Genomic DNA, 13,546 nt, shown 5'->3' with positions numbered 1-13,546 from the left:
CATTTAATAGAAGTAGCTTATAATACCATCAAGATAGTTGTTTATGATAAAATGTAATATTTTTATTTGGTTCTATTTAAATCTTAAAGCATAAAGAATCACCCTCAGATATTATATGTCACTATTGTATTTTATTACTTTTAATAAGTTTTCTATGGCTCAACATATTGGTGGAGTACAATTTTGGGAGCACTAGTCCTGCAAAATCTTTTACAAAAATGTGCTATTCTTCAAGTGATTCTGATGTATATTGTATACTATAAGAGGTTGGAAGTATTTAAGAGATGATTATAGTGCTGTGATTTTAAAAAGGTTTTTGAGATGTATGATAAAATTTAGTTGTGATTTTTGACATTTTATCGGATCTATTATAGGTAGGGGGAGGGAGGGAGGGAAGGAGGGAAGGAGAGAGAGAGGCAGAGAGAGAGAGAGAGAGAGGAGAAGGAGGAGGAGGAGGAGGAGGAGGAGGAGGAAGAGGAGGAGGAGGAGAAAAGACATAGCCATGAGTTGATGTAACTTCTTCTTTAAGATAATTACATGAGGATTCATGATATTATACTACATGCATTTGAGTGAATTTCACACATTAGAAATTTTAAAAAAGGTAAAATAAAATGGCTGTCCATATCCAAGAGCTCTGTATTCATAGATTCAAAAATATATGTGTGAAGCACTTGCATCTTCCAGAATGTGTACAGAGCTTTTAAAATCATCATTCCTTAAGCAATACAATACCACAGATATTTTCATAGACTTTACATTGTATTAAGTATTATAAATTATCTAGATCTAAGACATAGAAGAAGATGCACATGGGTAATATGTAAACAGAAGTCCAGTTTAAAAGAGACTATAGTGTCCTTAGACTTTGGTGTTTGTAAAGAGTTGGAACCAGTTCCAGAACCCACTCTCTGACAGAGGATTTTACACAAAACATGCATATTTGTAAAGACTGTATAATGGAAAGAAGGGAAGAAAGCTGGGGAGAAGATCAATTGCTTATGGTAACACTCCCTAAATGACCTGAATACTAGTTGTTCTTCTTAATAAGCATCTGTTAATATCTTCAGTGGTGTTTTGGGAATGGTTATATACACATATAATAGAACCAAAGTTAATATATTGGATAACTGGCAGTTTCAGGAATTTACAATATGTCAGTCTTATCTAGATGCTTGAAAACATTAAGACAAAATATGCAAAAGTTAAATTCCTCTTATGTCCACATTCTGATACATGCAAGTAATTAAGATATTACCAGGGCTTTGTTCAAGTAAAAACATAATGACAATTATCATTAAGTAAAATAAAATAATGAAGTCAGATGAAAAAAATGGTAGTATATATTTTGAATGACAAGAAACAATTGATTGGGTTTGAGTATTAGTTGTAAAATTGGTTACAAGTGTTCAGTAGCTAAATGAAACGTTGTGTTTAAAAATCCCTTGAAGCTGTACTTGGTGGCAGGTGTCTTTAATCCCAGCACTAACGAGGCAGAGGCAGCTGGATATCTACAGGTTTGAGGCCAGCCTGGTCTACATAGTGGCATATAAAAGAGCAAGTGTTGCACAGAGAAACTGTCTCAAAACAGCAAAAATGAATATGTGAATAAATAAATAAATATTCATTGGATACTTTCATAGAACTCAATAATTTTATTTTTATAATTTTACCTTAAATTCTCATAAATTATAGTCATCTGATAATATGCTAGTTGCATTCCATCAATTATTGCTCACTGTAGAAGAGTTAAATTAGGTAGTATTTTTATTACTCAAAGTAGGTTCCATAGTTGCTAAATAAGATTTATACTTTCACATAAAGTTTATTATAACTTTGCATGTCTGAGAAGCCGCATTCTAGAATCTAAATAAATGAGACATGTTAGTTTCTTTAAAAACTAAATTATTCATGAATTTCAACTCTGTATCTTCATAGTAGCCTTGTGTTAGCTCTTGCAACTCTCTTTATTTCTATCTTGTCAGAGATCAGCAAACTTTCCACTGTTGACTTTTATGAAAATTCAAACAAGAACATTTGCATTTATTACAATAAACTGCCAAACCTTGCATTAATTTCCATTGATGCCCATTAATTTGATAAATGTTTTGTCATTTGTACCATTTACACTGTCAAAACAAGTTAATTATATCTTACTGACATCTTTGACAATTGCTTTAACTATGGCAAAAAAAAAAAAGTGTGCCTTATTTAGTTCAATAAAAAATTCCTTCTTGCCCACTGAAAGCTTGAACTTCGAAGAAAGAGCAGTGCATGCCCAGGTTAGGAGTAAATAAACAGTAAATAAACAGCGGTACTCAAGGTGTAAACAGTGGTGGACAAGGCTCTCACAAACAGGCTCTCATTCTAGTCCTAGGAAATTTTACATACCTGCATAATCTGTTCTTGCATAATGCCCATCTTCAGATTTAGTGGTTGTAGTTGTGTTATCTATGTTAAAAAATTAACAATAAAACGCAGTTAACCATTTCCTACATCTATCAAATTTGCTCTTCCAAAGTACCTTCATTTCTTCATGGTAGTTAAGGTTTGTTGTCTTCCTCAACAGTAGCAACAACAACAACGACAACAACAACAACAATCCATTTATAGTTTTGAGCACTCTATACAATCAGATTTTCAATGCACTTTTATTAAGTCTATGTGAGTCACACAGCAGTGTTAGCTTTCTGAAGCTTGGGACAGGAAGGTTTAGAACTATAACTGAGATATAATGATAAAAGAAAATCAAATGCAAGCTCCCTAAGCCATTTTTTTCCTGAATAACAAAACCAGAATGTTCTATCCTGTTTAGCTTTTAAGGATGTACTTAAAATATTTCTATCGAATCAATACATAAAAAGAGCAATTGCTTTTAATTCTAAGATTTCTAATCTATTCAAAAATTCTTGACTAGACTTTTTTTTTTTTTAGCCTTTGCCAGGAGAATTTCTGCTGTCTTCTGAATACTGGCTCCTGCGTTCATGGCACTGTCACAATACAGCCCCATTACATTGAAAAAGACATGCACTGTTGCTGATGGGCCTTCAAACACCCATAATCAACACAAATTCTACAGCTGACTACACGATCCATTGTGAATCAGAACTGTCTTTTGGAAATGAAATAGGTGCCTGATAACGAGTTATCCTTCTCTTTTCATTTCTGCACAGTGACTAAAAACATTTTTTGAAATGAAATTTTGCTATGAACATTACCTTGACATCGACCCAGAGACATGACTTCAATTTTCTCCTGTTTCTGACATGACGCTTCTTTGATTTGACATGCATTATCATAAGATTTCCCATCAGAAGCACAGAGGGGATTGAAGTTGGTTTGAGAACAGTCTATGTTGCACACACACCTAAAGGAAGAGCAAAATAATACATGGAATGTCAGTAGTGATGTCACCACACTGTGGCTGAAATACAAATGGGAGAAGTGGCTAGCTGGGCAAAATGCAGAAGAATCAAATTGTGCTTTTCCAGAGAAGGTCTTCCAGCTTTCTGAGATGAAATGCAACACAGACCTAGTAGTAAATAATCCAGAGGACCCAGCAATGAATCAAAAATAAACATGCATAAACACCACAAGGATGTTTGAAGAATACAAATAGGCTACTGTGGCAGAATGGCTTCAGACGTGACTCAAGTGCATTCCTGTACTTTCTTCATTGGATGGCTAAACGGGGAGAGCTTGAGAAAAATTTCCCAGGGGCCAGTAGAACAGAACACAATCAAATACGCTATTTGGAACGCCATCAGAAGAGGTATTTCTCCAACACAAAGGAGAGTGGGCACGAAGAGCAGTAAGTGGGAACCTTCAGTGGTCTTTAACCTTTCCGAGTGCCACAGATACCTTTCCAGAGTGAAGCGAAAGGTGTAGCCAGACTCTCAGAAATGCTCACATCCTATAAACAGCATATACATGAAATCCCGCGGGGTTCTCAGGTTTCTTTCTGCACATTCTAAGGTTCCTTCCCATGGTACACAGCTTCTATTTTGAGCTCCTATTTTACACAATAAAGTGACAAATTCAAATTGGTTGCCACTTATGGCTTTAACATTTTTTTTTTTTCCTATAGGCTAAAGAAACATCTGGTGAATTAAAGAGAATTGGATCATCTAGAACACAATTAAACACTGCAAAACAAACTTTATAAAATTATTTTTCAATTTTCTCTTAATTGTTTGTTTTATAATTTACTTTGTTATTTGGGATATTATATTTTGGTTAAGAGGACTTGCAGTTCTTACAGAGGAACGAGCACCCACATGGTGGCTCACAAACATGGGTATCTGCAGCTTTAAGGAACTTGACACCCTCTTCTGGGCTCAGCGGGTGCTATATGCATATAGATGCATATATATATATATATATATATATATATATATATATATACATTCAGAGAAACACTTATACACATTAAAATAATAAATATAAATAATTAATATATTGTATTTTTTGGTGTGTGCAAACTGGTATAAAATTAAAATTTTAAATATATTTATTCATATTTGTATTCATTACTCTGTATGTTTTTCTTTATGCTGTGAATCACAATTTTAATTTGCTACATGTGTACGTGTGCATACATACACACATAAACATGCACACACACACACACACAGAGTAATCACTCACTGCATACTGACAGTTAAATTCATTGTTTCATTTAAACTTTGCAGCAGCCATTACACAGACCACTATATTAGACAACACATAAAGTCAAAAAGCTAATAAGGTATAGGACAGGTACACACAGATGTGATATGTGAGGCCTACCTGTTCTCCTTTTATACTGCAACCTGCACATTAGGATTGCCCATAGAACTTTAGAAGCATATACTGACAAGCAGATTCTTGTGCCCCGTGGAGGCTGAGGTCCTACCTAGAAGCCTAGATTTCTTAATCATTAAGTAGTAACTCTGGAACCTGAAGATTCACTGCCTGAGAATCATGCTTGATCAATGCAATACAGCAAAGGCTCTTTTATACACTAGGCATTTTCAGGATGTAGTCTTGAGATCATCTGTACCTACACCACTGCTAAAATATGGGCAGGAAATGCATTAGTGTGCTTGAAAGTATATTTTTGTGCATGTGGTAGAATTTCCCTAGTAGTACCTGATTACCTTTATATTAATCTATTTCAGAAATAATAGTGAGGACAGGTGGCAACAGTCTGAATCCTTAAGCTCCCTGCCCTCCCCACCCCTGCCCAGGGTGGCATTCTCTCTCTGCCATTATGGACAGGAGTCCAATGTTGTTGCCTCTTGGTATCTGAGCAACTGAGATCAGGAGCTGCCTGAGACCACAGAGGGCGTGCGTTTCTCATGATGGCCCTTAAGGAGTGGCCCCAACTATCAAAGCCTACCCAAAACACTGATCTTAAAAATAAACCAGAGTGGTGAGGCCCACTTGCCTCATTGTGTAAAGACAGTTCTTGATATTTTAAAGGTTGTTTAGGTTTGAACTATTGGTCAAAAATTTCCAGTCTTATAAAGTTTTTATGCAAGCAGAACAAACTGAACGGTCCACTGCTTTATCTGCCTATAGAAATGGCAGTGGAGGTGTTACAGAGAAGCTCAGGAATGAACAGTTTGTAACTGGCCTAAAGTAATTATAATTTCTGAAATCCATTTACTATCAAACTGAACGATGAAATGAGAACAGCAAGGAGAAGAGACTAGTTGACTGAGTTGATGCGCCCAGGGTCAGCATTTCCACCGAGCCGCAGCACCTCACTGACAACTTTTCAGGGCATTTGATAGGATGCTCTTCCCCAGGGGTCAGTCCCCAAGCCCACCCTATGTGACTCATTTGAGTTTGGTCTGCTCATGCCATTGCTCAGTCCCAGCTTTCTTGGAGATTTGCTTCTTATTACCTCAAATAAATCAGTTTTGGGGAATGGCTATGGAAAAGTACCTATGTCAACATTGCATTATTGCCTCAAAAGGAGGTCAGATTCCCTTAAGTGAAAGTGAGATGTAGTTTTCACTAAATCTCCAGAATCTAAGCTTCATAAAAGCATACACCCATGTTGGTCTTTTTCCACACTCTTCACTACTCTCCATACAACCATATATCAATACACAAGCAGGCACTTAAAAGTTCTATCTTCTTAATCTCAAGACTGACTTAAATTGGAAATTGATGAAGAATTATCCTCCCTCCGTCCCTCCCTCCTTCCCTCTGATTTCTCTGTCCCTCTCTCCTTCTGTCTCTCCTTCTGTCTCTCCTTCTGTCTCTCCTCTCCTCTCCTCTCCTCTCCTCTCCTCTCCTCTCCTCTCCTCTCCTCTCCTCTCCTCTCCTCTCCTCTCCTCTCCTCTCCTCTCCTCTCCTCTCCCCTCCCCTCCTCCTCCTCCTCCTCCTCCTCCTCCTCCTCCTCCTCCTCCTCCTCCTCCTCCTCCTCCTCCTTCTTCTTCTTCTTCTTCTTCTTCTTCTTCTTCTTCTTCTTCTTCTTCTTCTTCTTCTTCTTCTTTTCTCTCTCTCTCTCTCTCTCTCTCTCTCTCTCTCTCTCTCTCTCTCTCTCTCTCTCTCTCTCTGTCTTGTGTAGTCCAGGCTGGAATGGAACTCATGGCATAGCCATGACCTTAACCTTCTGCCATCCTCCTGTTTTACCTTTTAGTTTATGTGGCACTGGTGACATAATTAAGGGCTTGGCACATGGGAGGGATGAACTTTACCTGATGGTCTGCTTTCCCATCTCTTTCCATTTTTAAATATATGGAAGAAGCTTCAGAGACAAGGTGATGTGGCTCGGAAACTATGTGGTACGGGGAGAGAGAAAACTGGATGGATTGCAAAGACCTGCTCTGTATACGTTTCCATTAAACCAATAAACTCTGACTCTACCACCATTACTTACTGTATTTTATATATTTAAGCCTGTTAGCTTTATGAATTACAACAATAAGCAGGATCTAAGACCTTAGTCTGAGTTTCTGTCATGGTCTCTTTTTGTTAATGACTGAATTATCTTTGCTGTCCTCATTTTATTCACTATTTTAGGTATGCTCAAATTTCAATAACTGTGTAGTTATTGAAAAACAATTGGTAAAAAAGTGGAATGAAGAAGTAACTACTTAATACTTTGCAAAGACGGGCAGCCACTATTACTATCTCCATCTAATAGGTAAGAAAATTGAGTCTTGAGGAAGCCGTACAGCTTGTAAGCAGAACATAATTTTCCATCTAGGCAGCCTGACGCCAGAGACTGTACCATTCCACAAATTGAAGTTCAAGGAAAACCAAGATGGATGCACATTCATATCATAACTGATGGAAGGGATTCTTTGAATGAGTAGGATTTAAAAAGTGATGCTGTGTCCACGCCTGGGCTATTTATTACAATAGTTTTAGTTCATATTGATTCTTAATCTTTGTCTTACCAAACACATGATCAAAACTTTTGTAACATTGGCACACTTTGTTGAGGGATACTTTTATGCAACTGTGAGTTGGTGCCAGCTATTAGAATGAATTACTAATCTAATGAGTATTGCATTAATCTTACCACTTAAAGCTATGAATAAACTTGGCTAAATTTAAACATACACAGTTAAATAGTTATGCAACCATATCAAAGCATACAAACCACTGAAATAAACTCAAATGTGCATGTGTGTTTGTGTGTTTGTGTGTGTGTGTGTGTGTGTGTGTGTGTGTGTGTGTGTAAAGTTGCATGCTTTAGCAATCTTACCTGAGTTTCTGCTTCCTGGGGTAATATTGCTTTCCTTCTTAGCAATGATGAATCTGTTTCTAGGAGGCTCATCTACCTCACAGTAGTATGCACTGCCTCGAATAAATAATGTTCTTTATTTTTTTATTTTATATTTATGCTCTTCTTTAACCTTTTCAGGATCAAGGTATCCCATTTATCTTTGAATTTCTGATATTTAGCACAGTGCATTAGAGCAAATCTTCAATTAAAAGGCCCTTGTTAAGTGAATTGCAGAGATGGACTTGGAAGGAATTCAAGCATACAGTCAGTGAGTCTCAACACCAACACCGATGAGAAAAACATTAGAGATGTCCTCCATTAAAAGGCCTGGGAACTGGAGAGGAAATGGGACCAGGGAGGGTGAAGAGTGAAGGAACGTGGAGATAGTTGCATGGTCACTCAGACACCAGTTTGCTACATGGAAGGAACCAGTATAACCTGTTGGCTATGAACACAAGCAACACAGAGCACCGAGGTCTTATGCTTAAGGGGCTGTCCCAACTCAATACGGAAAAATTATTCCTTACTCTCCCGTTGTTCTGTCACAAAACTTCTGTTTCTAGGCTCACACAGTCTCAGGTGCTCCTCAGTTTTACTGCTCGTTCCTGGATCTGGTCTCTTCTGTCTCTGATAGCTCTGTTTTGAAAGTTTCTTTTGACAGAACTTGGGAAGGATAGCTAGTGATATGATAAATCAGTGCAGCAGTACCAAATCATGCTGTTTGACTCATGAGCCATGGAGAAGGGGCTGTAAGAACTCAGGCTCTCGGCTTCCTCGTTTGTCTTTTCACAGCTGAAGAAAACACAATACTAGTCCTTGATGACCACAGTGGCATAGATATCCCACTTGCCAGAGGAGATACTTTCACCAGCCAGTCACTGCATACATTCTGTGATATTTGGGTGTAGTTCTAGGTACTGATATAATGTGAACGTGGTAGCAGTTTGACAGTTTATTGCTCCTTCAGACCACTGAAAAATATATAAGGCTCTGGTAAGAAGGTGGCAGAATTATCATACAAGCTAATGGTGAAGATGCAGGTCACTGGCTTTAGCAGAATATGCAAATGAATCCAGTATTTTTTTTTCTTATATAGAAATGAAAGGCATTCATTTTTAAAAACAGAAACCATCCTTCTTCCCTGCTTTTGGCAAATAATTGCGTTATTATTCATTCTGAGAGGAGTAACTAGTTAATTACAGCATGCCACAAGCATTACATGCAAGGCCCGGATGTGGAGGGCTGAGCACGGCACACGTGCCTTTCAGGGTCTGGTTTTGTTTTGCTTTCTTTCCTTTTCTTCCTTTTTTTCCTGTGTATCTCAGTCTTTTGACATTTTGACACTGCGATTATATAGCTTTCTTTTCTTCTCAGCTACAAAGACAAAGAATCAGCCATACTTGAAAATAATAATTTCAGGGTCTCTATGTGAAATGACCCCCCCCCCCCACCACCACCAACTGCTTCAGATACAGTTAACACTGACTGAAAACCTTAGCTCCCTGAGTCACAGGGAAGGAAAGAAATAACTGCAAAAGAATCCAGGATGCTGTACAAAGCCTAAAGTATAGGAACTGAGTGGTAGTACCTATGATGACCGGCATACAGTTATAATTGACTCATGAGTACTTGGGAAGTTTGACATTAATTTAGTTCCCTGCCTCACTGAAATGACCATTGTGAGGATGGTGTACAGTGAGTTAAATGCTTTTTCCCCCACGTGTTTAGGAATGCCTGCCATCTCCTAAGTGTGAGGAAGCAAACCCTGCCAGCTCACAGATTACTTATTCATGCGTCTGGTTTGCGGTCGCCCTCTAATTTCACTAGATTTTGTTTCATCTATTAAACATGGCGACACATTCCTTTCTCAAGGTCCTTGGCTCAGTGTCCATGCCATATTTTGACTGTCTAACGTTCCTAATCCATTTGAAAGCATCCAGTTGCATAGCGATCCCAGGGGCTGCCTTTCTGGGCTGTTTTGAGCCTTGTCATTGGTTTCCATTGAGCCTGATTGTCTCTGGGGCTATGAGACAGACCCACTCTGGCCAGGCCAGCAAACGAGGCCTCTGTCTGCGCTCACTGTGATGGATGGCTGCATTACATTAATAACAGTAAAACAGCATGCGCCTCTCATTCCAGACTCTTGTGATACTTTAAGCCCATTTACTCATTAGCTCTCATTTCTCCTTTTGATGGAAGTTGATTATGAGTATTTTTATCTGTAAAGAAACTTCAGTGCAGGAATGATTCTGAATTGTGAAGGCAAAAAAATGAGGAAGAAAATGTGAAAATGTCCTAGAAAATTAAGCTTTATATATGAAGGGCAGAAAAATGTCAACTGAGAGTAAAGCTGGCTGGTCTCATATTGTCACTCATGTGAGTTTTTTCTTTATGGTCATGGCAGTTCTTTCAGTTTAAAACCTAGGAGCAATATCCATCTCCATGAATATTATCCAGGATGCACTGGGATTTTTACAAGGATGATAAGGCATGTTTTAATTTTAAAAATTAACATATGAGTGTGTGTTTTGTCTGGATGTATGTCTGTGCACCACACACATGCTTGATATGTACTGAGACCACAGAAAATGGCAATGTGTCTCCTAGGTCTAGAATTAGAGACAGTTGTGACCTGCCATGTGGGTACTAGGACTTGAACCTAGATGCTGTGTAAGAGCAGCCAGTACTCTTTATTACTGAGCCATAGCCCTCTGTCTCTCTCATGGTAAGACATATATTATACATGGAAGTGGCTTACTTGCTATTAATGTTGATAATTTTGTAAGGAAATAAAGAATCTTAGAAGTTGACCTACTACAGGGAAGATCTTGGAATATTGAGACTCTGACTGGATAAGAGCCAAGTATATAGTCAATAGGAAACTGAGCTGAAAAAAATTCTTTCTAATAGGTGCTGCCAGAACTTTCCAAAACAGAATCTCGTGTTGACCAGAAGGAATTTCTGCTTGGGAAAAGATGGGTGGCTACACATCAGTCTGTTCAAGTTGGATAGAGCCTGTGATGTAAACTTCGGGTTTGGTATCAGGCCTATGTATGACCTAGGCTTGATTATGGACAAGCAGTGTGGTACTACACTAGTTATTTAACCTCTTCAAGTCTTAGAATCTGCACCTGTGAAAATGGAGTGACTATAGCATTGTAGGGACTAAATGGAGTAATTCATATATTCCTTGCTTAACAAAGATTCTGTAAATTTCTAATATTGCAACAAATGTTGGTCATCATTAACTTTCCTGTCTAACCTGGATGCAGATGAATGGTTTGTAGAATAGTTCAGAAGCCAACGAGATTGGGCTGAAACCCGGAGGTTCTTGGCTGTTCTGGTCTGAGATCCAGGGAACGGGATCAAACACTATGGGTGATTCTGGTGAGTGGCCTTGGAGATCTGATTAGATGAAATACTCTTTTCCTTAACCAGGGTATATCCCTAAGTAAGATTCAACGTGAGCCACTCTGAAGCACAGGGATAGGGTGGGGCTCTCCAGGTAGTATTTGGAGCCAGAGTTTTAGCTTTCCAGTCTAGGATAGCACGGATCATCCACTGAGACATCTTTAGTTACAGCTGGTTCACCACATCCTTTCCTTTCACCTATATCGTATCCTGATGAGTTTAGTAATGCTTTAATACATGACATTTAGTGACACACTATTAGGTTGCAGAGATAGGTGAGAAAATGTCTTGGTTTAGAGCACCATGGGACATTCAGCAGAATTGGTTCACCAAGTAAACCAACACCAGCTAGTGAGAAAGGACAGGGAGCTGAAGTGGCTAGCACATTTCTTTGTGCATGGGTCCTTGTTTTATCCTCCTTCTGATTCTCTGGACTCACAAGATGAAGAGGAGGAGGAAGAGGAAGAGGAAGAGGAAGAGGAAGAAAGGGAAATGTCTAGAAAGACATAGATAGTATTTAGATGGGGACAAGCGGTGGTGGGCAGAGACATGGGGGAAAGATGTATAGAGTGACAGCCTCAAGTCCCGGGAGGACTATGGTTAGATCTGTCTGATTCGAATGAGCTCTTTCCATTGAAAGGGAATCACAGCTGTCCAGGTAGATTGAAAGGGAGCTCAATTCCAATCCAAGGAGTAGCCTTCATCTTTTGGGCAAGGGTGAATCCTGAAAGCTTTCTGAGCTCAGGGTGAGGAGAAGGTCAGCATGCTCAAAGCTGTACTTGCAAAGGATAATGCTAGCTACACTACAATAGACTACGAATGAGAGCCACTTACTACAAGGCACTGTGGTATAGAGGGGCAAGGACACAAAGCTGGACAGCAATACACTTGTTATATAGAAGAAAGGGAAGAATCAATAGGCTTAGAGGGTTGCTACTTAAGGCACAGCAGAGTGGACTATTAGGAAACAAATATGACCACAATGTCCCTCTTGATCTACTTTTCCTTGCTTTCTTTATCTTCCCACATTGTGTTCAAAATTCAAAATCCAGATGGACAGGCAGACTCAGGGAGGAGCTGAGCATGTGGTACAAGATGGATTTCCTTTCTTATATTTTTACTGTGGTGACAGGGACTAACCAAGTTCTATTCAACAGTGACACCAGGAAAACAACCATAACCACAGAAGAATCATTCTATGTATACACAGCTTGGCTCTCAGAATTAAAATAAAACCCAATCCAGGGAATGGACACTTAACTAATGACAATGTTTTAGTGACCAAAGGAGGGTCGGTCCTGCAGCAGGAAGCACTCTCACACCCTTCCTCCACCCATGAGATAGAACCATTGCAAAAGCTAATTATTGATCTGTTGTCATGGATCACAGTCACCCTCTTTTTTTTCCTTGATTATTATTTTTCCTCTTTCGAAGCAGCTGCATTTACATCTTAAAATAATCAAAGTAAACAATTTCTCTTCCTCTTGTACATCTTTAAAAATATTTTGAAGCAAAGCTCTTCATTAGCATCACGTGCATGCTGTTTGCCATCAAGCCTGAAAACATGCCAGTGACAAGCAGTGGTTGTGGTCACCAGAGGTGTGGTTACTCTGCCTGTACAGGTCATACACAAAGACTATGATGGCCACAGGTGTGGCTGCTCTGCCTGTACAGGTCATATCCAAGGACTGTGATGGCCAGAGGTGTGGCTGCTCTGCCTGTATGGGTCATATCCAAGGACAGTGATGGCCAAAGGTGTGGCTGCTCTGCCTTTACAGATCATATCCAAGGATTGTGATGGCCAGAGGTGTGTGCTCTGACTCTATGGGTCATATCTAAGGACTGTGGTCACCAGAGGTGTGGCTGCTCTGCCTGTATGGGTCATACCCATGGACTGTGGTCACCAGAGGTGTGGCTGCTCTGCCTGTATGGGTCATACCCAAGGACTGTGGTCACCAGAGGTGTGGCTGCTCTGCCTGTATGGGTCATACCCAAGGACTGTGATGGCCAGAGGTGTGGCTTCTCTGCCTGTACAGGTCATATCCAAGGACTATGATGGCCAGAAGTGTGGCTTCTCTGCCTGTATGAGTCATATCCAAGGACTGTGGTCACCAGAGGTATGGCTGCTCTGCCTGTAGAGGTCATAACCAAGAATTGTGATGGCCAGAAGTGTGGCTGCTTTGCTTGGATGGTCTTTATGTGCACGGAGGCAGAATGCATGAAATTTGGATTATTAAAAATTACATTAAATATTAATCTTGTGATGGACAAAACCTCTACTTTCCCCCTTATGTCGATCACATTGAGTGACATCTGCAAACAGTGTTCTGGGGTTCCCCTCCCACTTCAGCTGGTATTGTGTTTCCTGTTTGGATTTGAAGCTGGCCCTCTGGCATGCTTTCAGCC

At 39.4% G+C, this 13,546-nt stretch overlaps 1 protein-coding gene across 2 annotated transcripts in view; it reads right to left on the bottom strand.

Annotated features, from left to right (window-relative positions):
- Window positions 1-13,546, bottom strand: part of Tmeff2 (transmembrane protein with EGF-like and two follistatin-like domains 2) — a 286,588-nt gene that overhangs the window by 51,761 nt on the left and 221,281 nt on the right. For both annotated transcript variants that reach the window (XM_030255650.1, NM_019790.4), the window contains 2 exons: window positions 3,219-3,367; window positions 2,392-2,451 (listed from right to left, as the gene is read on the bottom strand). In XM_030255650.1, the coding sequence (XP_030111510.1) occupies window positions 2,392-2,451; window positions 3,219-3,367 (209 nt within the window). The remainder of the gene's footprint in view (window positions 1-2,391; window positions 2,452-3,218; window positions 3,368-13,546) is intronic.

Source organism: Mus musculus, chromosome 1 (assembly GCF_000001635.26).
Source record: "Mus musculus strain C57BL/6J chromosome 1, GRCm38.p6 C57BL/6J".
Taxonomy (NCBI): domain Eukaryota; kingdom Metazoa; phylum Chordata; class Mammalia; order Rodentia; family Muridae; genus Mus; species Mus musculus.
Note: the sequence above shows the minus strand (reverse complement) of the source record. Positions and strands in the feature narration are given on the sequence as shown.